At 43.3% G+C, this 25,246-nt stretch overlaps 1 protein-coding gene across 1 annotated transcript; it reads left to right on the top strand.

The window, feature by feature from the left end:
* Positions 1-854: 854 nt before the first annotated feature.
* On the top strand, positions 855-24,918 carry GARS (glycyl-tRNA synthetase; the record flags this gene model as incomplete). Its single annotated transcript, XM_009080644.1, has 16 exons — positions 855-956; positions 3,860-3,962; positions 5,073-5,214; positions 6,222-6,310; positions 7,671-7,747; positions 9,424-9,569; positions 10,490-10,639; positions 12,696-12,858; positions 13,684-13,848; positions 16,084-16,191; positions 16,518-16,663; positions 17,913-17,998; positions 20,599-20,708; positions 22,036-22,129; positions 23,048-23,238; positions 24,560-24,918. Coding segments are annotated over 16 exons (1,998 nt in total), but the record flags the coding sequence as incomplete, so codon positions are not given.
* Positions 24,919-25,246: the final 328 nt, after the last annotated feature.

Below are 25,246 nucleotides of genomic sequence, written 5' to 3' on the forward strand. Positions count from 1 at the left end.
AGAGATCTTGGTTTTGGCTGAAGAAGAGTGGACTCAGAGGAAGACCTTTCATTAATTTATCTCCAAGAGCAAGTTGGGCATCACTGCTGAGGATCATATTCAGAAAAGAATGCTGTTGGGTGTGTAGAGGGATTGAGCACTTCTCTGGGATGAAAGGAGTGAATCATCCCCACAGGGCAGAGAGCCCTTTATGGAACTGTAACAAGGTGATGGTGGTTTGACTCAGGTCAAGAGTAGGTACAAACACACTGCAGGGTTTTGCTGCTCTGAAATATTTAGGCTTTGGGGGTTGTTTTTCAAGGGGTTTTGTTAACTTTGTTCTTTTCCAAAGTTACTGAACAGGTTTTAAAGACAGTTTTTACAGATCATTCGGTGTCTTCTTTGCTTAGAATTAGGCTTAAGATGTCTGTCTTCTGTGAGACCTGAAAATTTGTGTCTTTAGTGGCCAGTTTTGAACAGAAGGATAGAGGAAAAGAAGTCTGAATGGTCATAAGCTTTGAAAAGGTGGGTTGGAAGGAGAAGCCATGTTAATGAGGAGAGCCCCAAACCTGTATTCCCCATCTGAGAATCCACTTAGTGCATCCTCAAAGACAGAAAACTAGGATTTGTGGAAATCTGTTGTACACAGAAGAGTATATTTGCACACTGAGATTTCATAGCAGATCTGGGATTTAACACTAGCGTGGAGTGGCTGAATTTCTCTAACGATGTTTACATCCTCTAGTGCTCAAACGCTTGTTTCTCCATTGCAGCTTCTTGAGACCTGTGTGGAGAGCAGGGAGGCAGGACAAAACCCTCCAAAAGGGGATCATTCAAAAGAATGAATCTGTATGTTGTTCCTTGTCTCCTTCTAGGGAGAGCTGGTAAGGAAGCTGAAGGAAGAGAAAGCTCCCCAGGTGGATATAGACAGAGCCGTAGCAGAGCTCAAAGCTCGGAAGAGGGTCCTAGAAGCAAAGGTGAGTCTGGAAACTGAATTTTGAGTTCCACAGTTCTGTCTGAAAAGCCTTGAAATACCTACTTAATTCTTTTTTGCAGTATTGGTTTGGGCTAAACAGTCACAGCAGGGTAGACTGAATTGCTTCTGAAGTAGTTGGCAGGTTTGCAACTAGTGCAGTTTCATTCTTTATCTGCTATGCTAATATCTGTTAGCATTAAGTCAGTGTGCAAACAAATAAATATGAGTCCATAATCAAAGCTGAAATTGAGTTTGCATGTCACTAATCTTTCTTTGCTCTATAGATTTTTTAGGCACAGTGAGAGCATATGCTCTTCACTTGTAAGTTTCCTCTTCAGATTCTTGTGAGGCATTGAAATCCCAGACTGGCATAAAACATGTTTATATGGAATCCATTTTCTTTGCTGCAATGTAAACAATGTTTTCTGGATGTTTCCAATAGCCTATGGTTTTTCTTAGGCTTAAAGCATAGGGATACATTGAAATAGTGTTCTTAAATGCAACTGTGTTTTTAAATGCAACTGTGCTCTGAAAGGTCTTTCTGCAAATGAAATAGAACTTGAAGTTTGTTTTGTCTCTAGATCAATAAACAAGTAAAAATAGACTTCCTCCTCTTGCAACCTTCCCTCCCCATCTCAGACTGAAACAACAAAAAGAAACTTTTGAAGCTGACACACAGTCAGGTGTGCAGATTCACCCAGGAAACTCTGAGGTTCTTTCTAATTTGTATTTCATATAAAAATGATTGTAGCTGTGCTTTGGTGGTACTCTTAAAAACAAATGAACTAATAAATAAATACACCACTGCTTGCTCTTACCTTACTGTGAGAATGTGAGTGCACCTGAACTGAAACCCATTGACCCTGTCTGTCCTACAGAGTCATGTGAGACAAACAGGTGCTGCTCTCTGCCAGGTCTGGCGTGGTGACTGCTTGTTTGCATACATTTAACCCAAGTAAAGGGCGTTTTTGCTTAGTATCCAGCACAGAACTATGCTTTCAAACCATTGCTTGAAATCTGCATTGAGAGCTAGGTCATCCTGGAGCAGACAGTACCTAAATGTTATCCCAGTTTTGTTTCCCAAGCCCTGGAAGCTTGGAGAGATGTAGCAAGGCAGGTTAGGAGTGTCGGTATCCCTGAGCCCCACCTTTGTGTTGGAAGAATGTCTGTAGGATGCAGTGTAGGGGTGTGTGTACCACTTACAAAATTTGCGTGGGCTGTCAGTGCAAGAATGACCTTGCAAATGCAGCATCTGCCCTTGTGAGTGCAGCACTCCAGCATGAGAGGGTTTCTCTCCTGATGGTGTTCCCAGCAAGGCATCACAGTCACTTGCACCTTTTGTGGAAGGCAGCAGTGTGAGTGCTCCTTAGCTTTAGCAACTTCTGGTAGTTTCCAATCCCTGTGACTCCTACTTAAAGGTAGCAGAGTGGCTCTGAATTTGAAGCTTTGAACAGGTCAGAGCTGCTGAGTGTTTAAAATTCCTTGGCTTTATGTCCTCAAGGCACATAAGTCAGTAGATGATTTTGCTCCTATACAGGATCTTACTTCCCCTTGAAGGCTACACAGGTGCTTTCTGCCTTCTATTTATGAGTATATTTGTGTTTATAAACATATGCTTGATAGACAAGAATGTTTCTCTGGCACCTGCACCAGTTCATTAACTATTTAGGCGGTAGTAGAAGGGGTCTGCAGTATTCTGTACGTACTCCAGCTACTGCTGTGCTGCTGGTCCTTTCTCCCTGACAGTTCAGAACTGGGCTGTGGCACTGCTGCCCTCCTTCTGTCCCTCTCTGGGCAAAAGCCATCCTGTCTGTTAGGAAACCCTGGTCACTGTGAAATGTGATTCTCTGTTTTTAGGCAAAGTGTGCCAAATGGATTCCCTTTCCATGATTTAAAAACACTGTTCTGGTGCTTGATGTCATGTGTGCTCTCTGTCTGTCTTTGTCTCTTTCTGTCTCTTGTGCAAAGTTATTCCTTGGCTTATGCTAATTCATGGAGGCGGCACAGGTACAGTGCTTTTAAAATTAGACCATGTTTATTTGTCTTTATAATGCTAAAAAAAAGGAAAAGTTTGAAATTAAAGGTTACATGATACTTTTTGTTACCAGAAGGCTGTTCAAAATGATAGTGTGAGCCACTTAGGAGGATCTGAATTTATTGACCTTCTTGATTTATCCCTGCTTTGATTATCAAAACATCTTTCTTGAAGAAAATCTTTGAAGTCTGTTGACCTCACTAATGGATTTGATTGCAAAATTCATATTTTCAGATAAAATACTGAGTTTGCTATAAAACATTTTCTCAGTATCTAGTCAAGGCATTAAGGCACTCTGGAACTACATGAGTTCAGGGGGTGTGTCTGTAAAAACCTGCATTTTACAAATAGATATTCTTTGTACAAGTACCTAAATACACCCCTTTGGCAGAGCACAAGGAAGATGGTGCTTGTAATCTTCATAGACAAAATTCTTTCATGTGAGAAATACTTTATTGAAAGCTTTATATATGCAAAGAGTTACATGTGTATAGTCTGAACTGATTGCTTGCAGCTGTTTTTATAGTCAGGAGAAGGAAATAGGTCAGAAGAATTGCTTTGGAAATTGGTATTTCTTTGCAGTGATTGTGAAGAAAGCTGAGGATAACTAGCTCAGGCTTAACCGTCTGAAAGTTAGGTCATGAGTCCACCTCAAGTGCCTAAAATGCTGCATTCAGGCAATCATGTTTGTAATTGGGCACTTGAAACTCAGTGGGACCATTCCTCTTTGGAAAATGAGCATGTTGGTAGGATACCTTTGCCTCACAGTGATCTTTACAGAATTTTGACTTCCAGTGGTGAGTGGAGAGGATTTCTCCTCCTGCCAGAAACAGGAGCTATTAACTGGTTTTGGTTTGCTTGGCTTACAGGAGCTGTCCTTACAGCCCAAAGATGACATCGTGGACAGAGGTAAAATGGAAGACACTCTGAAAAGGAGGTTCTTCTATGACCAAGCCTTTTCTATTTATGGAGGTATGGGCTTGACAAAATTTATGTTTTGATCCCTTTAGGCTAGCTAATGTTCTGGTTTTTCTGGCTCTGTGAATTGCTGAACTCTTGCAATGTTGTACTAATGCGACGTAATAAGAATTTTTTTAAAGTTGGCTTTTGACTTTCTTGTTTGAGTCTGTAAGCTCTTCAAGAGTTCCCCCTTCCTAAAGTCTTTGGGTTGGGAGTGGGCTCAATCTTTGTGTTTTGCTTTCTGAATGTAAATTGAGTGGGCGTAAGGATGCATTTTCTGAGCATTGCTTTGCAGAAGATGGTTTCTTTGCAGAGGGGTAGGGTGTTGGAGGTGTCAGGGAGCAATCAGTATATTTCCTCATGCCTCTTCATCTCTATCTGAGATTTTCTTGGCAAGGTAATGCTCAAAATGACTGTGAACTTTAGAACCTGTTACCTTGGTGAACTTTGTCAATGAACTTTATGGCACAGGTAAACAAATGTGGCTGTTAAACCTCTTTGGGTGGCTGATATGAGCATCTCAGGAGGCAGCATAATGCCTGTGTGGTTACTGCTCTTTCACCTTAGATACTAAAATAAACACTCTGGGTGGTTTTATTGGCTTTTTATTTCCTTTTTTTCAGTCTTTGGTGATTGGCAGATAATGTGTTAATACTGACAATAGCATACTGCTTTATCTTATTTATCTTCTCTATTCAGATTCCTCCTTCAAATAGACTGCTCCCACAAAACTCTTCACAAAACATAACCCACTGGTGGAGGGAATGTGGCTTTTAGAGTTGTTGGTTGCAGATATTTTTCAGTTTCAGCTTCTAGCACTACCTGATGCCTGGGTGCACTCTGCAGCTGAACTGTGCTGGTTAGTGTATAGGGCACTGTCTGCCTGGGTGCTTCATAGAATGCATTTTCAGCCTTTATGTCTGAAAAAGCTATAGAAAAACCCTTGTACAGAGAGCCACATTTCACATTCTTAGCACAGCGAAGCTGATGCATCATGCTTAGAAAATGACCTGAAGACTGAAACCAGCTGATGGAAACACTGAGAAGGGAGGACATCTCCAAACAATGCAGGTTTGTACAACCTTGCACCTACCATGCTTTTTTACCCTTTTCTCTTTGCAGGTGTCAGTGGTTTGTATGACTTTGGGCCTGTTGGATGTGCTTTGAAGAACAACATCATCCAAGCATGGAGACACCACTTTATTCAGGAAGAGCAGATCCTGGAGATCGACTGCACCATGCTCACACCAGAGCCAGTTCTGAAGTAAATATGTCTTTTTTTTTCTGCAGCATATCCTTGCTGGTCATAGTTGCATTTTAGTCTTCTGTAAAATCCACAGGGATCTTGAGACTGGGTCACCCAATTTCGTATCTTGCTGCAGTGCAAAATAATTAGATATCAGTGCACAGGTCATGTGAGAAGCTGTTATTCCATAAATTAGGGAATGCAGTGGAACTCATGATTGAAGAAGTCTAAAGCCTTAATGTCTCCTAGCAGTCCCATTAGGTAAGAAATTGCTATTATTCCCTTTTCTGAAAGATCAGCAAGGCAAGAAGGAGGATTAGGTGACTTGCCTAAATCTGGGACACCAGAATCATAGTTTAGGATAGAGGCCAGATTGCTTGACCATCCTTCCCTTCTGTGTGGAGGAGTGGCACTAGGCAATGTGTTAACTGTACTCTGAATGCAAATGATGCTTCTGTAGCCCTGGGGTTTGAAGCCCTCTCTTTATCCACAGACCAGGCAAAGGGACCACTTTTCCAGGGTGAGATCAAAGTTCAGACTCTGCACCCTTTCACCTCCACATGTCTCCACTAAGACTACCCACAGGTTTGCTGAATATGTCAGGACATTTGGACTGAGAGTCTGAGCTGAGTCAACTGCGTTGCTTTGTGTGTGTCATGGCAGAACAGCTTTCATGGATGCCTGGTATAAAATACTGGGAATCTGTCCACGTGAATTACTGGTTTCTCCCTCACAACTGCAGCTATGTCTTGCTTAGATTGTGATGCAGTTCCTAAAGCTACCAAGTGTCATCTTAGTGACACATTTTAAGATTTAGATGTATTGGTACTTCTCACAGATCAGATTTTCTGTGGGATGGTACTGCTTAACATGACTCTATAATCTGAAGCAGCAGTGAGCCTGCAGTCTGTGCACATCGTGTGAGGGACTTCTCTTTGACAATGGTCTGTCCACTGGGATCCCACAGTAGCTGGGGCTGTCTGGTGACAGCTGTCATGTTCCTTTTGTTGTATCATCTTTTCTAGGACTTCTGGCCATGTAGACAAGTTTGCTGACTTCATGGTGAAAGATGTGAAAAATGGGGAATGTTTTCGTGCCGATCATCTCTTAAAAGGTTTGATATTGTTTCAAGGCTAAATGGGGTTGGGGGTTTCTTGCAGTGATACAAACATTGGAAAAGAGAATCTTTCTCAAGGAAGACCTGTTGGTGTAGCCAGCCACTCGTATTTGTAGTTAATTAATCATACCATAATGAAGATCCCATAAGTTCTGTTAATGTCTCAAACAAAGTACAGGATCTCCAGTGAAAACATAGTTGGGTCCCTTGTTATAAAATCCCATGTCATCAGACCATAAAAGATTATTCTGTTGTCTAACCTGAGGACTCCTTATATAGCAAGATTCCTGTTCTGTACTGCATGATAGTCTTGGTTTTCTTGACTTTCATGTGCTTTTTTATTCAGAACTGAGAAATTATTTTAATGATGATATAGAGGGTCAGAGCATGTTCTTCCTTTGCAAAGGTCAGTTGCATGGCAGTTACTGACTTTTGTGTGCACCTTAGAAATAGACTTCAATTTGCCAAGTCCTCACACTTCTTTCTGGTCATTGATTAAAATTTATTTGAAAAACAAACCATAAAAATCACATGAAGGAATCTTAGAAATGAGAAACCTGTTTGAAAACTTTTTCATGTGCAGCTTCATTGTGAATAGAAGGATAGTTCTGCTCTAGGTTTAAGTGGGTTGTGCTTTATAGTTTTCAAGCCTTTTCCTTGGAAGTCAAGTATGTAGAATAATCTACATTTGCATTAAAGCTGTTTTCATAATATCAATTTAGAAATATTTTTAAAAAAAACAACCCCTCAAAAGAATCTCATTTAACCTCTTTTGCACACTAAACAGCAACACAGATAAGTCTCCCTGTCTCTTCTGCAGCCCATCTCTGGTGTACAGCCACATGCTGTTACTGCCAAACCGAACTATTGCTGACTAGAAAGTCAAATTGCTTCTTCAAACAAGAGTGGGAAGTCTTGGCATCACTGTCTGCCTTTGTGTCTCATGGAGGATGTGCTGTAAAGTGGAATGCAGTCTAACCCCACTGTACCACCTCAGGACGTGCCTCTGTGCATTTGGATAAAATTAGCCTTGCTGGCTCAGGATCAGACGTTGCCTTTCATTTCCAGTCTGTATAGAATGAAAACAAGGAGAAAGGGACTACAAAGCCATTGCTGGGATTTAGGGAAATTAACATTGTAAAGAAGCTAGATAAGGACTTGTTTTCCCTGTGGCACACCAGTGCAGCAAACTGTAGGTCACCAGTGCCCTGATGATATAAATGGAATTATCCTGACGGACACTATCAAGACAAGCTGTGGAGAAACTCATGCTGGAGGATCCTCCTGATTTGTCAAGCTTTAGAGTGTAGTCAGTGATGGAGTTGCAATATAAACTCACTGCCTGCTTTTCTTACAGCTCACCTGCAAAAGCTGATGTCTGACAAGAAGTGCACAGCAGAGAAAAAAGCAGAAATGGAAAATGTTCTAACACAGGTAGGTGCCTGCATGGGGAGGTGGATGCCTCAGGGAGGTGTGTGTGACAGGGGAAGTGCAATGCACTAAGTCTGGAGGCAGTGTCCCTTTTCTGTTCCTGAAGATGCTCAGAAGTGTTTACCTCAGAGATACAAGTTGGGCTGTGCAGGCTCACAAATACTGAAAACCTGCTTGTGAACAAGTACTCAGCTTGCTGTTTAATTGCATCTCCCTCCTTCTACTCCTTTGGAAGGCCTCTTGAATGTTGGATTGGTAGGACTGAAGCTCAGTCCTTAGAGCTGGTCTGCTCTGCTCCACAGCCTGGCAAAAAGCCTGTTTCTTCTGAGTCCCCCTCTTTACCTTTGTCATTCCCTCACTATGGGATTGTTGTACAAAGGAACAGAGATGGATCAGAGGTTGTGTCAGGGTTTTTCTGAGTCAGCTTAGCACTAAATTGGTATGTATCGAAGTTGCCTCAGCTTTGAAGTTCTTGAGATTTGTTCCTCTGTCTCTAGGACCCTGCACAGAATTTTCCTGTGTTTACCATGTGAATACTTGGTGATCAGGCTGACATTGCTGAGCAGCTGTACAGACATTTGCCTTTATTTTTTTTCACTTATTTCTCTTGCTTTGTTTTTACTGTTTGTTCTCATGACTTCTAGGGTAAATGCTTCCAGAGCCCTGCATAGAATCAGTGTTTCCTTCCAGAAAGAGCAGTGTTTTTTGTCAGTGTGTTGCATCACTGAGCAACTTTGACCATCCTTTAGGGAAATCTCTTTATTAATAAACTCTTTTTATATCCTGTTGTGAATTTTCTCTGATATCTGAAGAAGCATGACAATTACTGCTAGAAGCAGCTCATTTAATTTTAACTCAAGTGCTAAATTATTTCTGTACTCTTTAGTACAGAACCTTTACAATACTAAAGTCCAGGAACTATATTTAGAAGTACATATGCAGAAGGCTGTTACAGAAACGCACAAACCAATGCCACAATTCATGCTCTTGTGCAGTTAGGTTGCAGTTAGACCAGTGATTCTACTATTGCTCGATTCCCATTTTCCAGAGGAAGGGGAAGGTGTGGTCCTGGAAGGGGCTGGTTATCCCACTCGTGAAAGCATCTGGTCATTACCAAGTTATTTTCAGAGCAAGTGGAAAATGTTTCACCCAGAAGCTTTGTGCTGCAGGTTGGCTCTATTTAGCTAAAATGCAGAACTGCTCTAAAAGAGCATTTAATGTGTAGCTTGAATATTGTGTTTCATGCAGCAGGAGAAAGAGAAACGAATGCAAACAGAGCCCTGCAGAAATTTTAGCTTTATTCTCTCATTGCCCTATTTTTTTGTTCCCAACACAGAGCTCCCCATGTTTTAGCTGAAACTGTTCAAAAGAAGCTTCTCGTGGGTGGTGGTGCAGCCCCAATGACTTTTCTTCTGCTTTACACCCACTCTTATGCTCAGACTTCCTGTGGTATGACTGAATCCTGGACCTATATTACTAAAATGAGTTTGCAAATGTGCAGTGTATTTTTCTGTCATCAATTCAAACGTTAGCTTGCTTGAAAATTTATGTTGAAAGGGATTATTTTGGGCAGGTGATTCAGAGCTGTGGAACATGCTCTGTAGAAGATGAAGAGGGCATCATTCATTCCTGTTATCTTGTCTAGTAATTAAAATAATTCGCCTGTGTTTTGATTTTAGTTGGACAATTATGGCCAGCAAGAACTTGCAGACCTCTTTGTGAACTACAATGTGAAATCCCCTGTCACTGGGAATGACCTGTCCCCTCCTGTTTCTTTCAATCTGATGTTCAAGACCTCCATTGGGCCTGGAGGAAATATGCCTGGGTAGGTACTACTCTCATCCTGCTCACACTCTCTCTTCTTCATAGGCCACTTGGAATAAAAACAAACTCTTGAGTAGCCTTCCCCTGCCTTTCAGTCCCAGCCTTCTCTGGCAGGTTAGCATTCCTTCTGCTCTTGGTGAGAGGAGAGACAAGGAGGTGTTGCAGAATCATGAAAATACTTGAAGCACCCAGATTCTGTCGATCTCAGCTGTGCCCTTGCTGGTTGGAGTAGTTTCCATAAAGCCAATTAACATTGGGTCTGCAACTGTCAGCAACTTCATGACTGTAGAAAACCTACGTCGGGGTACCTCTTTGAGGATGAAGTTACTTAGCAGGTGATCCAGTAGTAGCATAATTTAAAGGTGTTTGGAGTTAGTGCGTGAGAATTTGAGACTGTTGTCTTGAGTTGGGGTCTCCGAAACTAAAACTGAAACCTCCATTGGCAAGTGGAGGATGTGATTCTTGTGTGTGCTGTGGGATGGGATCAGGGATACACATTCTCCAGTGTTGTACCTGAAATAGTTTGTGTAGGTGGTATTCTCTGAGTCTCAAATCACTGGAGGGGCCTTAAAGTAAAACCCCTCACAGTTTGTGGAACAGCACACGCCTCCAGAAGAAACAAGGAAGGTGCATTCCTTGTGACCTCCGGTGACACTGGCCACTGTATTTCGCTCAAACACCTGTTCCCTTTCCATGCTTGCATCTCAAAAGCAGCCAAGTCACCCAGTTTACTTTTGGGAGTATCTATGTAGTGCTGTGCTTGGGCTGCAGCTGATGTTGGTTTCTTTTTTCCCCACAGTCTATTGCTTCATTGCTTTGTGTCTGGAGTTAGATGTCTCAAGAGAAAAATTCCACTTATACATTTTGTCATAACTATGGTTTTATTTTCTCCCTGCTTTCCCCACCCCCATCTCCTTTCAGCTATCTGAGGCCAGAAACTGCACAGGGAATATTCCTCAACTTCAAACGTCTTCTGGAGTTTAACCAAGGCAAACTGCCTTTTGCTGCTGCCCAGATTGGAAATTCCTTCAGAAATGAAATCTCACCCCGCTCCGGCCTTATCAGAGTGAGGTACTGCAAACTTCTTCTTTCAACAGAGAAGGGTACCTGGCAGCAGGTAGCACTTGCCTTTTGTTCCAGTGTTTGTACAGGATTGTTTCATTTTAGTGCTTTCTTCCAGAGGAATCCTGATTAAATGTGTAATGAGTCTCTGGGGCCGCAGACAAACTCATAGTTAAGGTTTTAAGTACAGAATTCTAAGATTGGCTTGTGAGAGGTAGGATCTCTGAAGTAGTTGTTGTATTAGAAATAAACTCAGTTTTACTGACAAAATTTGGCTTCCATTATAATCTAAATGAATCATTAAAGGTAACTGTATTCTCTACAGGATAGCTTTGCTTGTTTAATTATGTTCATGTAATTTACTGTAAAACTGAAATCAAAATGGGATTGACCTTGCAGCAGTATTTCCTTGTCTCAGTTCTGCAGATTCTGCAGTTCTACATCTTACTACAAAGAGGAAATTGTGAGATAACCTGACTCAGGACGTGTGTTTGTGTTGCAAGATCAATCAGGGTGGAAAGCTGAGGGTTATTGAGAATTACTTTCAGTTTTATCTCTGGATAAAAGTGACTATTGCATTTCCCACCTGGAGTACTGTATACAGTTCTGGTGTCCCCAGCATAAGAAGGATATGAAACTGTTGGAGCAAGTCTAGAGGAGGCCACAAAGTTGATAAAATTGGAGTACCTCCCCTACAAAGACTGGCTGAGAAACTTGGGGCTGTTCAGTGTGGAAAAGAGAAGGTGGTGTGGACACCTTATAGCAACTTGCCAGGATCTGAAGGACCTGCAGGGAAGCTGGAGAAGGACTCTTTATTAGGAACTGTAGTGATAGTACACCGAGTAATGGGTATAGATCGAAAGAGGGAAATTTAGGTTAGATAGTAGGAAGAAATTCTTTACTGTGAGAGTGGTGAGACACTGCAACAGGTTGCCCAGGGAGATTATAGCTGGTCCATCCCTGGCAGTGTTCAAAGCCAGGTTGGGTAAGGCCTGGAGCAACATGGTCTGGTGGGAAGTGTCCCTGCCCACGGCAGGCAGGGGGAATTGGGACTAGATGGGAATAGAGGTCCATTCCAGCCCCTTAACATTCCATGATTTTCTGATTTCATTGAAAGTAATGTCTGTATTTTCACTGAACTATTCTGATTGGAAATCTCTTCCATCTAATTTGGAACGAGAACTCCCACGCACAGGCACTATCTGTTGTAGACTTGGTAATTGATTAATATGGTGCCATAAATGTCACTGAGAGGCAGTGACATCATTAGCACAAAGGGAACTCTTTGGAATTTTCTCAGTCCTCCTGTTCTCTCTTGTACATCTGGAAATTAAAACTTTTCTCATTGAAATAATTTTCAGTCAAATATAAATTACGACTTGTGGTACATTGATTGGAGATTGTTATTATGTGATCATAGCAAATTACATCCTGATGGCTGTGATTTACAGTTAATGATTACCTTGAGCTTTTTTAAAGGTTCTTGATAACAAGCTAATTCAGTGGAAAGTGATTTCGAGCAAGAAGGCTCAGAATCAATGTATGAGAATAGATGTATTAAAGACAAGTTCTTAAAACAGGTTGTACACCATTGCTGAGTGCAGTAATATCTTTGTCTTCAAGAAATTATCACCTCACCTGGATGTTTTGGGCACCTCTGACATGAGTTCAGTCTACTGAATTAATCAGTGAATTAGTCTTCATTGACTGTAAGGAACAAATACATATGGTATGGGCATCATCGCAGTCTGGAAAAAAACTCCAGAGAACTTCTGGAAGTACTTCCAAAGAAGGTATTATCTGCTCGGGGTCACAGTGGTGTTAACCATGGCCTGGAGAGCTCTAGGTGAATTTGTAGCCAGTTTTACTAGGAATTTGAAGATGGAACTAAATCCAGTGATGAGACTGATTCATGTTGCAGACTGTACAGTGTCTTGGCTTTGGGTTAGCACATGTTTTAAAACTAATGACTTGCTTGTGAGAGGCTGGAGCATAATCATTTATTAGAGGGATATGACTAACACATGAGATATCTAACACACATGGTTCTTTCTGTTTGCATTAGGGAATTCACCATGGCAGAAATTGAGCACTTTGTGGATCCTAGTGAGAAAAATCACCCCAAGTTCCAGAATGTGGCAGATCTCAACATCCTCCTGTACTCTTCCAAGGCCCAGGTCAGTGGGCAGTCTGCCCACGTGATGCGGCTGGGAGATGCTGTCCAACAGGTAACGTTCCTCTTGCAAGCACATGGAGCTCTTTGGAATATTGTTCTCAAGGCTAAGTTGTGTTGGTGCCAGCCTGGGGTTGCTCACAGATGTAAGAGTCAGTTCTCTTCAGTGAATCAGTGTCACTGAGATCCAAGCCTGGCCCTTGTTGCCAGTAATGAAAGGGTGCAGGTGGTGCTGGGATAGTGGTTAGAGGTTAAGCTTCACACTTAGCTAGTGGGAGAGGAAACTAAGGAATACTAATACAAGCACTGACTAGGAATCTAATACTCAACAGCTGACCCCCATCAGCTTGCACATTGGGGTTTCACTACCTGATTCTCCATGCATGCAAATTAGGAAGAAGTAGGTTTACCAGCCACCTCCATTCCCACCCTCTCCAAAACCCCAAGTATAAAACCCACCAAAACACCACTCCCAACAAAAAGTAAACAAAGCAAAATACCTCAACACCAAAACACAGCACAAAAGAACCCCACCCCCCTATTGTATTGCAGCTGTGAACTGTAGGGTGCAGCTGTTGCAATGCCAGTGATTGCACTGTGGTATACAGCAGGGTATTTACAAGTAGGTGATCTGAAGAGTCAGTAAGTGATGAGTCCTGGAGTAACAATAGCTTACTGTTTTGTTCAGATGGAGATAGTGCCAGTGGCATGAGGTGAATTTGAACAGATGTAATAGTTTTAGGGGAGACTTTACCACAGGCAGGGACAAGGAGTTCTGTCTGTAACATGTCAGGTTGTCTGCAGAAGAACAGGTCATGGCTTTGCTTCCTTAAGGATTTATGCATTTATTTTTTTTTCTTCCTGCTTTTTCCCTTTCCAGGGTGTGATCAATAACTCCGTTCTTGGTTACTTCATTGGCAGAATCTACCTCTTCCTCACAAAGGTTGGTGTATCCCCGGATAAGCTGCGCTTCCGACAGCACATGGAGAATGAGATGGCTCATTATGCTTGTGACTGCTGGGATGCAGAGTCCAAAACATCCTATGTAAGTAGCAAAAGGAAAACAGCAAGGGACACTCCTTGTCAGATCTGTTTTATTCCTTGCTTTTTAAAATTAGGGCTGATGTTTCTGTCCAGTCTCATGTTGGTCTGGACACACTTAGTGCAGTGGAAATACTCTGAATCCAGGACTAAGGGGTAGGTCAGCTCCCTGCAGTGCACTTGTGCAGAGTTTATGAACTGTTCATGCTGCTTTTGTAGGTCCAGACTCCTCTGCTGGAGTCTGAAGTAGCCTGGGAACTTTTCACTGGTTGAATTTCCTCTGGAATTAAAAGAAACTGAGTCCTGGTGCTTTTCAGAGACTGGAACCCCTGTAATAGCAGTGGGGAAGGATTTGTTTTGCTGGAGGTGTTATTCTAGGGCAGATTTCTTCTTCAAGCTATGAGAAATTACTTCACTCCTGACAGTTCATACAGCTGGTGCTGGGAGAAAAATTTCCCAAGGATTTTATATCATCTTCCTGCCGAGTCATTAAGAGCTTTTTTTGGTTCAGGCCTTGTCGAGTGCTTTTTTTTTCCCCTCTTGCATTGTTGGTTGGATTTAGACTTATAACTAGGGATGTTTCATTACAGTTAGGGGAGTATCAGCCAGTAAAATTCTGCCAAACTGAAGAGCAGAAAAGAAACTCCTGCAGCTTCGATGAGTGATTTGTTTTCATATAGAAAAGACCTGTAGAAGCAATTGAAGGAATAGCTTCTTATGAATGTCAATAGCTGACTTCCATAAATTCACAGCCTCTCTTCCCAGCCAGCCCAAAACTGGACATGTGTGGCCACACCATGTAAATAGGATTAATAAACTTTGCAAGCCTTGTCAGGGGTCAAGACAGCACTCAGAGCAGTGTGTCCAACAGCCTAACCCAGAAGTGAGAACAGCAATCCCAGGGACGTAATGAAACCTTGTGAGTGGGGCTCATGCTTTGGTTTGTCAATTAAGTGTGACCAAAACTGTTTATATCAAATTGTAGTACCCAGTAGTGAGAAGTGAACCAATCTGAGTAGCTTGAAGTCCATTCTATGAAGTTACTGCATAGAAGCATGGAAGGTTTCGGGTTGGAAGGGACCTTAAAGGTTATCTCATCCCACCCCGTGCAATGGGCAGGGACCCCTTCCACTGGCCGAGGTTGCTCCAAGCCCCATCCAACCTGGCCTTGAACACTTCCAGGGATGGAGTAGCCACAGCTTCACTGGACAACCTGTCCCAGTGCCGCACCACCCTCACAGTGAAGAATTTCTTCCTAGTACCAATCCTTTTTCAGTTTGAAGCCATTCCCCTTTGTTCTATCACTGGATGTTTTTGTCCAAAGTCCCTCTCCAACTCTCTTGTAGTTGTTTTAGTTACTGGAAGGTGCTCTAAGGTCTCAGAGCCTTCTCTTGTCCAGGCTGAATAACCACATAAACCTGTATTTTATGTTTTCTGAGGAGTAGCTGTAGTACCCTGATATTTCAATGTGTGTAAAAATTCCCCAAGATCTTGTCCACCATGATTTTTCAAGCACAGGAATTTCTTTCTGTTCACATACCTCTCCTGACACTGTGCTCTATCACTGCAGACTGGAAAAGCACACAGCATCTGGCTGCCTGTGTGTCCTGGTGTGACAGGTGAATGGGAAGCAGCTGATGTGCCTTTTCTTATACAACATTGTCTTTTGGAAAATCCAGAGGGAGGTTTTATTTGCTGCAAGTGTTAGAAGGCTTCATCAATTCCATGTGAATAGTGTTTTGAGATTCCTCCTTGCCATACCTGCTGAAATGTTGACAGAAGAGCTTCCTTTGCGTGTGATCTGTGTCGTACCAGCTCATAAACCAGGCTCTTGGCCATTCTGATGTGGCTGGTTCCCTGCTGTATGCTCCATTCTCGGGAGCAGTAAAGCCCCAGAGGCATGATGTCTCATGTGCCTGTGGCATGTGAGTGATAGGACTGTGTGCTCTGGCCCCAGCCCCAAGCTGTTGGCACAGTGCTGTGTTCTGCCAATCCATGTGGAAAACCTGGCCCTGGACACAGGCATTGGTTAGATGACTGATTGTTTTTCCTCTGGAAACAAATGGAATCATTCAAATGAAGGAGCAACTAGTGAGTGAGGGCTGCTTATTGTAACAGAGCTAATTATGTAGAAAAAACAGTCATGGGAGCAGGGAGGGATTAAGAGTGAATAAACATGTTTGATGGTTAAGTGGACAAAAAAGTGAGTTGGTGAAAGCTTCTGCTTTTGTTTTTTCAGGGTTGGATTGAGATTGTTGGCTGTGCTGATCGTTCCTGCTATGACCTTTCCTGCCATGCCCGTGCCACCAAAGTTCCTCTTATAGCTGAGAAGCCTCTCAAAGAACCTATATCCTTTCAGAATAAACTAGAGTCTCTTGAAGTGTAAAGTGATTTGACACTGAGATGTCTTGGAAAGCTATGCAGCTCTTTTTCAATTTACATCTGTAAATTTAACAGGGAAACCTAGCGATACAGACCAGCATGACTTTGGAAAGTAACCTGCAAAGAATTGAGCATGTGGGTGTATTTCATTGTTCCTTTTTTCTGCTGGAGGGAAGTTCCTTATTCCAGTAGTGGAGGCGATTTCTTTGTGTTGTGTAGCAGTTGGCTTTGACATAGTGAAAGAACCAGGCCCTGCCTTCTGTCCTCTCAGACTCCTTAACTGCCTTGTACAGAACAGTCAACATTGTTCAGTTTGAGACAAATAAGGGAGCCATTGGCAAAGCTTATAAGAAGGATGCGAAGGTGGTGATGGAATACCTTTCCATGTGTGACGAGTGTTACGTCACGGAGATGGAGCAGCTGCTCAACGAGAAAGGGTGAGCTGTGTGTGCATGGACCTTCCTCTGACACTCCAGTGTGGATTCCTAAAGTGCTGCTGGATTGATTTGAGTCACCTGAAACAGCTTCCTCGTGAGAGCAGTCTGTGTGCAGCATCTGAAATGTTTGTGTTGTCTCTTCCACCCATCATTGCTGGTCATCCAACAACATGTCTCTTAGTGTATGTTCATAAATCAAATAAGTGCTTATTTGTGTGGGAATGAGCTTCTGGCTTTAGTAGGATCATCCCAGAAGAGAGACTCTTCAGTGAAATGAGAAATGTTTACCAGCTTCTCCACACTGGTTTGAGAGTTGATCAGGACTGGCAAGATGGTTTTTGAACTTAAATTTTAAAATCAATCAAGTAATTCTGGGACTGATGAAACAAAATAGTTAAACAAGAACCAAAACTTGCATGGGTATCCTACGGTGTTTAGTGAGCTGCTTTAGGACCTTTGACTTACTGAGGCAGGAATTTGTGTGTTTTTCCTTGATCTGGCTGCCTGCATTCCCAACACATGCAGAAACTGAAAATATAAGAGGTCTCTACAGTTGTTAAATTTGGCTGAAGCAGGCCAACAGCTGTATATGTTATGAGAAAGCTAATGGTGCAGTAATAAAAAAAAATAAACTTCATTTCATGCTTGAAATGGTACAAGATGTAGGATCAATGAATGCACTCCAGAATGGTAACACTGACATCTTTCATTTTAACCCTGAGCTAAGTTTTATTTCTTTTACATGTCTATGAATGTAGAAGTGTGTAGAAAAAAACAGCAGCACTCAAAATGGGCAGAGAAAGTATTGCAGAAATGGTGATGTGTACACACATCAAACCCAGAAGAAAGTGAGCTCAGTCCATCCAGAATCTCACTGAAATGCTTCAATAGTTGAGTTACAAGCAGTATCCCTGATTTGATAGATAGTACTCTGTGTGCCTCCCTTTTTGTCTTTGGTGTATATGCTTCATCCTGGGAGTCTTCCATTTCCTAATTGAGTTTGCTTCAGGCTGTTAACCACGACTAAGTTCACTGTGATTATGGAAATGGCTGCTTTTAATGTACATGTAGTAATTTTATTATTAATGCAAATTTCTTTTAATGGGTATGCTGCATGTTTGTTTCATCTCTGGGGTTTGCCCTGGCTTCTGTCATCCCACTCTTAAAGTCAGCCAACTGATGCAATTAAGGAACTATAGCTTGTTTATTTATTGTTGTAGCTTTTAAGTGACTTCTTTTTCCTTTGCAGGGAATTCACTGTTGAAACTGAAGGGAAAACTTTTAAATTAACAAAGGACATGGTTACTGTGAAGAGATTTCAGAAAACATTACATGGTAAATTTGTATCTTTGTTGTTTGATCATGAGAAATAAGAGGCAGATCAGGATACACTTTGTGAACTTTGTTACTGACATTGTACTGTTAATATTGTATCACAGCAAATGTAACTTCCTTGAACTTTAACAGTGTAAGAGTTGGGAAGCTTTCACACAGCATTGGGATTTCGGTGACCGTGGATGCAGGTCTGTCTGGCTGCCTCTCACTTAGTCTGGTCACTAACCCATTAATAGACTTTGAGTGATGTATTATAGTCACACTGGTTCTGTTGCATATTCCAGGATTTGTGAGGTCCCACGTGGTGCTAAGAACCAGCTGCTGCAGTGATGGAGGAGCTGGGAAGGTTTGGGAGCTTTCATCTCTGAAGTCCATTGCAGTGCAGCAGATGGGCTGTGACAGGCTGTTGGTAGGGCTACAGGCAGATCTCTGTGCTCAGACTCCTCATGTCACTTTGCTGCCTGGAGCCAAGTCCTCTGGCATCTGCCAGCTCACCAGGCTGCTATCCTGACCAGGCTCTGAGCTGACAAATCCAGTCAGTTCCCTCTGGTAGTCAGTAATCACATCATCTTTGGTCAGTTCCTACATCCACAGAGCTTTTATCCTGATACAGGAAATGGGACTAAAAGGTAACTTCCTCAAAGAAGTTCTGTCTTTGCAGTCTCACCCACCTGTCTTTGACAGAGCTGGAGATTGAGGTAGATTACCCCCCAGTTCATAATGTTACTAGTGAATCACCCTGCCCTAGTTTGAGAACATGATAAATGCTCCTGGGAAGGAGTGGAGCAACTTGTAGCATGTGCAGGATATATTTGTTCTTGCAGCTGCAGAGCCTTTTAGATGTCCAGGTACCTTTCAGTCAGCACATGCTGCTGCTGTGATAGGCTTTGCTTTGTCACCACTTCAAAGAAGGAGACAGTTATTAATGGAGGCCAGCAAGCAGAACCTCAGTTACTGGCTTTCCTCTTAGTTTGTACCTTTGGTGGCTTGGCTGCTGTCTGCAAGAAGAAGGCAAAGCTTGTGGTTTCCTTCTCTCATCTTGAAAATGGGTTGGTCAATGCACAAATAAAAGAAGATCATCCTGTATTGTGTCCTGCTTTGGGTCCCCAAATAGAAGAAGGATGTGGACCTGCTGGAGCAAGTCCAGAGGAGTCCACAAAGATGCTCATAGGGCTGGAGTGTCTCGGCTATGGAGACAGGCTGAGAGAGTTGGGATTGTTCAGCCTGGAGAAGAGAAGGCTCCAGAGACATATTAGAACTCCTTCCAGTACCTGAAGGGGCTCCATGAGAGCTCGAGAGGGACTTTGGACAAGGGCGTGGAGTGTTGGGAAGAGGGGTAATGGCTTTAAAATGAAAGAGGGCAGGGTTAGATTGCATCTTAGAAAGAAATTCTTTGCTGTGAGGGTAATAAGGCACTAGGACAGGTTGCCCAGAGAAGCTGTGGCTGCTCCATCCCTGGAAGTTTTGAAGGCTAGCTTGGATGGAACTTGGAGCAACCTGGTCTAGTGAAAGGTGTCCCTGGCCATGGCAGGGGGTTGGAACTAAATGATCTTTGAGGTCCCTTCCAACCCAAACCATTGTAGAATTCTTTTAGAATGTAAAGTCCCACCCTGGGCTAGGTGCTTAATTGAGGAGTATTGTTCTCTAGCCACAGAGAGTGGAAGGCCAGTTGGGGTGCAGTGCTGGATGCTACCCTTGATCTTCAGTAGCAGCTGATGCCTGTAACTGTTGTTTCTTTGCCAGCAGTGATCTTAGTGTTTTCTAAAGAGCTGCTCTGTGTGGGGAGAACAGCTGTGCCCTGAGCTCCTTTCATACATGGCGGGAGAAGGGGGGAAAAGCCTCTTTGACAGACACATGGCAGGGACTGGAGAGAATGGCAAGTGTATAATAACAGCATATCACATCTGCTGAAGGGTTTTGTGAACACTAACTAGTTTATCCTAATTCTTTCCCTCGTGATATGTTGTAGGGGGATGGAGAATAGGGAGGGTGGCAGCACTGAAGCAGAGCAACTCAAAAATACAGAGGGACTCTGTGCTGGAATTTGGGTTGGATCTGAAGTTTCATGCTTCTCTGCTCAGACTGATGGATACTGAGGCTGTGTGTGTATGCAGTAAACTGAAGTGGGTGAAGGATTGAGCATTGCCCTGCTGTCATCCAGGCTGTTTATTTGCTAGCATGTGCCCTGGCATGGTTTCAGTCTGTGCCAAATAGCACTCTCTGACAGTGCCTGGACATAGTTTGTGACTTGGTGTGGAGCAGGGACTGCTCCCAGTGAACAGTTTGAATGAGGATTTTCTGTTGTGAAGTAGAAGAGGGTTTAACTACATGGATGCAAGTTGTGCAGTGCTGTTTGCTCTCAGAGCCAGAGAAGGGGCCCTGAGTTGTTTTTTACAGCCTAAATGCATTCTCTCTGTGGACTAAGTCCAAATCTTTGTTTCAGGTATTTGTATTTAGAGCAGAAATGTTTAACCTTTTATTTCCATGTGCTCAGCTACATGTAATCAGAACTTCTGAGCAGAAAGACAGCTTCAGTTAACATGTCTGGTTTTGTATATAAATTTGTTCTTAATGATGATGTGTGTTATTTTGTGTTCCAGTGGAAGAAATCATCCCAAATGTAATTGAACCCTCATTTGGTATTGGGAGGATCATGTACACAGTGTTTGAACACACATTCCGTGTCCGGGAAGGAGACGAGCAAAGAACGGTGAGCTTTCCTGTGGCTGGGCCTCAGCTTAAACCAGCTGCAAGCACTTGCCTTTCCCTGACATCCAGGAAAAAGGCTAAAATAAGTCAGTGCAATACGCAGTAGGGATGGGAAAACCCAGGTGAGCTGTTGAATTGCTTCTTTTTGCCAGCATATGTGTAATTTTAACATGCGACCTGAGAGCATTCTGGGGGTGTGTGCATGAGGCTCTTGCTTTATTACTGGCAGGGGGGTAAGAAATTCCTACTTCTGGATTCACACTTGGCAGTGTCCCATTGCTCAGAGAAAGGCATCTTTTCAGTGTTTCATTTCCTTTCTGCTGCTTTTCTTGGAATCATACTTCTGTGCAATAAGATAGACAATAGACTTAACTGTTTCCTTGGTCCCCCATGAAATTCAACAGTTCCCTGGTTCTGGACATCCTTAAAACCTTGGCCTGAAACTTTGCTGTAGGAGGGGCCAGAGGGAAGTGTGTGCTACATCCAAGAGTACCAGCCTCTTCCAGCCAGTGTCCAAACCATGAAGCTCTGCACCATTGCTGGTGGCCCATGGGAAACCAGCTGGAAACTTGATGCTGGTTCTTGTTCATTGTTTCTGGCTGCAAGACTGAGGGAAAGAATAGTCATGTCTCTGGGTGCCACAGGATGTGAGAATTATGGGGGGTGTGAAACAAGGTTCAGGAGCCCAGAGTTAGGACACAGTTGACCTTCAATCACAAACTGCTCATGAAGTCTAAAATATTGGACTTAACCATCCTTCTAGTACCCATTTACTTTTGATGTGGCCTGTGCTGCTCTGTATTGTGATATGTCTCATTTGTGTTATTTATGTACCCTTTCATGCCTTGCTGATGGCAGGAAAGATTTTATTATCTTTTCCTCCATTTTTCTTTATCATTTCTTTCTGTGGAGGGTTCTGAGAACCGTTGAGGTGCATATGCTTCATGCATGTGGAGTCTCAAACAGGGAGTTTTGCTTAGACTGTGCATAAGACTAAATCTGGAAAGACTTCTCTAGAACCCTTCATTTTTCTGTAATTCAGATGAGGTTAAACTTCTTCAGGGAGGGCTCTGGTAGCCTCTTTTGGTGAGAGGTAACATTTGTTAGGAGGGAAGGGGGAATGGAGGACAGCTGGAGAAAACCAATTGTGCTTCAGTGACGTGAGGTGTTACTGCTGAGCCCTGAATGCTGATGTCTTAGGGAAGGCCAGTGATTCCCCTGGAACTGTCACCCTGCCTCCAGCCTCAGTCAGAGCTTATTCTCACCTCCTGTGAATCAGACCTAACCATTAAACTTCTATTTATTTGTGCTTTTTCTCTTTTCCATAGTTCTTCAGCTTCCCAGCTGTTGTAGCACCGTTCAAGTGTTCTGTTCTTCCTCTGAGCCAGAATCAGGAATTCATGCCTTTTGTCAAGGAATTATGTAAGTGTATTAAGCACTGTGGGTCTGATGGGGCTGTGCACTGGGAAGAGAGGTTTCTTCCTGCTGTAAGGAGAAAATAGCTTTGGGATCATGTGGCTCTCTCACATGCAAAGGGAGAGCCATCAGACTAAACCAGCTGAATTTGTTGGTATCCATAAACTTTGAATATCCATCAAATTATTCAGCTACCCTCAAAAAACCTAAAACCATGACCTTCACTGTGTTGGTTTGTAGTTTAAAAGACATTTATTTTTTTCCTTCTATGTCAAAAATAAACCTTTCCCACTGCTTAGGAGAAGCTTTCTGAAGGGGTGTGTGTGTGGTGGTTTTTTGCTTCTCTGTTTTGTTACTAAAGTTTTCTTTTCTTTTATTGGCCAGCTAATTTATTGAATCTGTCCCAGATCTGCTGAGCCTCCAACCATTCTGTCAAACTGCCCACTGGTAGTGGGCATCATGATGAGGGATAGGAAACATTAAAAATTGAATATGTGAAGGATAGGAACTGGGGTGCATGTCAGACCATGCCTTTTGCTGTTTGCATCTGTTCTGCAGGACCTTGTCTCCCCATGCTCCTGCACACATGGGGCTGGTTTTGGAGTTAAAGCTGAGTTGTGGGACTGTGATGACAGGGTGAGGAAATCAATGACTGCACTTTGGGTGAGAGTTGAGTGATCCAATGTGGAGAGCTGAGAGCAGCAGTGTACCTGTGGGGTGGGTTTAAGCCTGTAGTCTTACAGAGACTCGAACATTGGATCTTCTGTCAAAATAAAATTGGGGGTCTGTGGTGCTGCTTGAAACCAGGACACATGGTGCCTCACTTCAGGTAGTGCCATGAGGATCTGGGAGGCCCCTGCTAGGATCATGTTGCTGGCTGAGCATGGAACAGGTCCTGGTGATCCCTTTTCTCTGCCCTTGCAGCTGAAGCACTTACCAGGAACGGCATCTCTCACAAGGTGGATGACTCCTCGGGCTCCATTGGCCGTCGCTATGCTAGGACTGATGAGATCGGTGTGGCCTTTGGGATCACAATCGACTTCGACACGGTGAACCGGACGCCTCACACTGCCACCCTGAGGGACCGCGACTCCATGCGCCAGATCCGCGCCGAGGTGAGGGCAGGTGGCAGGGTCTGGCTGCTGACAGAGTCAGCATGTGTCTGAGGACTTGGGGAGAGCATTAGCTGCTGTTTCTGATTCAGCAGAGGTCCTTGTGGGAGCTGCCTCCAGCTCCATAGGTTATTTAGCTATTCTGAGAAATCCCCAAGGAAGATGCTGGTCAAACAGAAGATGTTGGCCCTGCTAATAAAGTAAGGAGAAGCTTTTGTTTTTCTCGGGTGCAGAGGTTTGGTCTTACCTGAAAGCCATGCCTTGTGCTGATTGCACTGCTCTTTCCAAGTGAAAGCTGCTGAGTAAATGCATTTGCTGGGTGGTGTCTGGTTTTCTGAGGCAGAGCACCTCTGAATCCACAGGCACCAAAAGGCCCAAGATTTTTTCCTTCTGTTTTTTCTTACCACATGTTTCCTGCTGGTGTTGCCTGTGCAGCAGCAGAGAAGCTGGTGAACCATTGCCCAAAAGCCACATGTGCCCTTAGCATGCTTTGCTAGTACAGCAACAGTGCAGAGGCTGGAATAGCAAATACCTTGCAGGCAGAGACCACCACAGGGTAGAACCTGCTCCCAGCTGTGGACATGCAGTCTTGGCACCTCTGTGGTGCCCTTATCTCCCTGACCCAGGCACAGTTTGGCTCCTGGAGGAGATGATGCTCACCTATGAGGCTGAGCTGTAGCTCTGAGGGCTGAGTTGTAGCTCTGCTCTGTACAAAAGCACCTGCACTGCCTGGGGCTGCTGAGCTGGCTGGGGGTTTGACCCAGTGTAACAGGCAGTGCCAGTTCCTCAGGGCACCCATCTGTCTCTGTATCACCTGGGTGACCTCTCATTGCTGAGCAGCAGAGATGAGATTTTGTTATCCTTCAATTTCTTCAAATTTTTGTGTGTCTGGCTCATGTTTGCACCATGAGAGTGTGCTGAGGAGCAAAGAAAAGGCACCTGGCAGCTTCTTTTATGCTGGTCTTACAGTAAACAGGGCCTGTCTGAATCCTGGTGTACAGCATCTTTTGGATGTGTGTATTGTTTTTTTTCCTTCCCAAAGCTGTAGCACAACACTACCACAGTGTAATCTCCACAGTGACTGTTTCATTTCCCTCATGGGCCACCCAGAATTAACCAAGCAGTCTTTGCTAGGATAACACAGTGTGTGATTTTAAATGGTCTCCTAGTTAATGGTTTTCTCCCCAGAAATGATCTTCCAGGAAGATACCTTGTACCTGTTCTGTTGCTGATGTAAAAATTGCCCATGTTCCCCAAATATCCAACAGAGCAACTAGATTCTGATGACTTTGTGTTTCTTATGTCTTTGTGGCTTTGCCTGCAGATCTCTGAACTTCCTGCCATCATCCGTGACCTGGCAAACGGTTATCTAACCTGGGCTGATGTTGAGGCAAAGTATCCACAATTTGAGGGACAAGAGACTGGCAAAAAGGACACAATAGAGGAATAAAGAAAAGGACCTGAAGTAAAATCCTGTCAAATGTCCACTTTTTACTGTTCATGTTAATATGAAATAAACTTACAGTGTATTATTCAAAGCTGCATTGTTTGTGCACACAGGGACTATTTGGGTTGGTTTTTTCCTCAAATGCTGCCCAGATTTAACTTTAAAAACTGAAATAATTGCAGTCCAAGTTGAAGGTGTTACGAATAAAAACGCCATTATATATGCCTGTTTCTCTGTGTTCCTGCAGCCTTGTACTTTCTTTTTTTTTTCTCTTTATTTTTGCCCTCCTGCTTAGGGCTGTGGGTGTTACAGGTTCATTACAGTCCCTCAAGAAGGAAGGGGCCATACAGGCTTTCATCTGAATTTGGATCACCTTGGACTCCTGTGCAAGATGGTACTAGTTGCTTGACCTCCTGTTTATGAGGTTGGTCATGGTGTCAGTCCTCCTTTCACCACTGCCCTGTGGTTCAAGCAGCCACTTTAACAGAGGGGTTCACTGCTTTCTTTTGGCAGCAAGTGTTTAATACCTGTTTCTGCACAGCTGGGAGCATTTTTTTGTGGGAG

Source organism: Acanthisitta chloris, unplaced genomic scaffold, assembly GCF_000695815.1.
Source record: "Acanthisitta chloris isolate BGI_N310 unplaced genomic scaffold, ASM69581v1 scaffold7298, whole genome shotgun sequence".
In the NCBI taxonomy this organism is placed as follows: Eukaryota; Metazoa; Chordata; class Aves; order Passeriformes; family Acanthisittidae; genus Acanthisitta; species Acanthisitta chloris.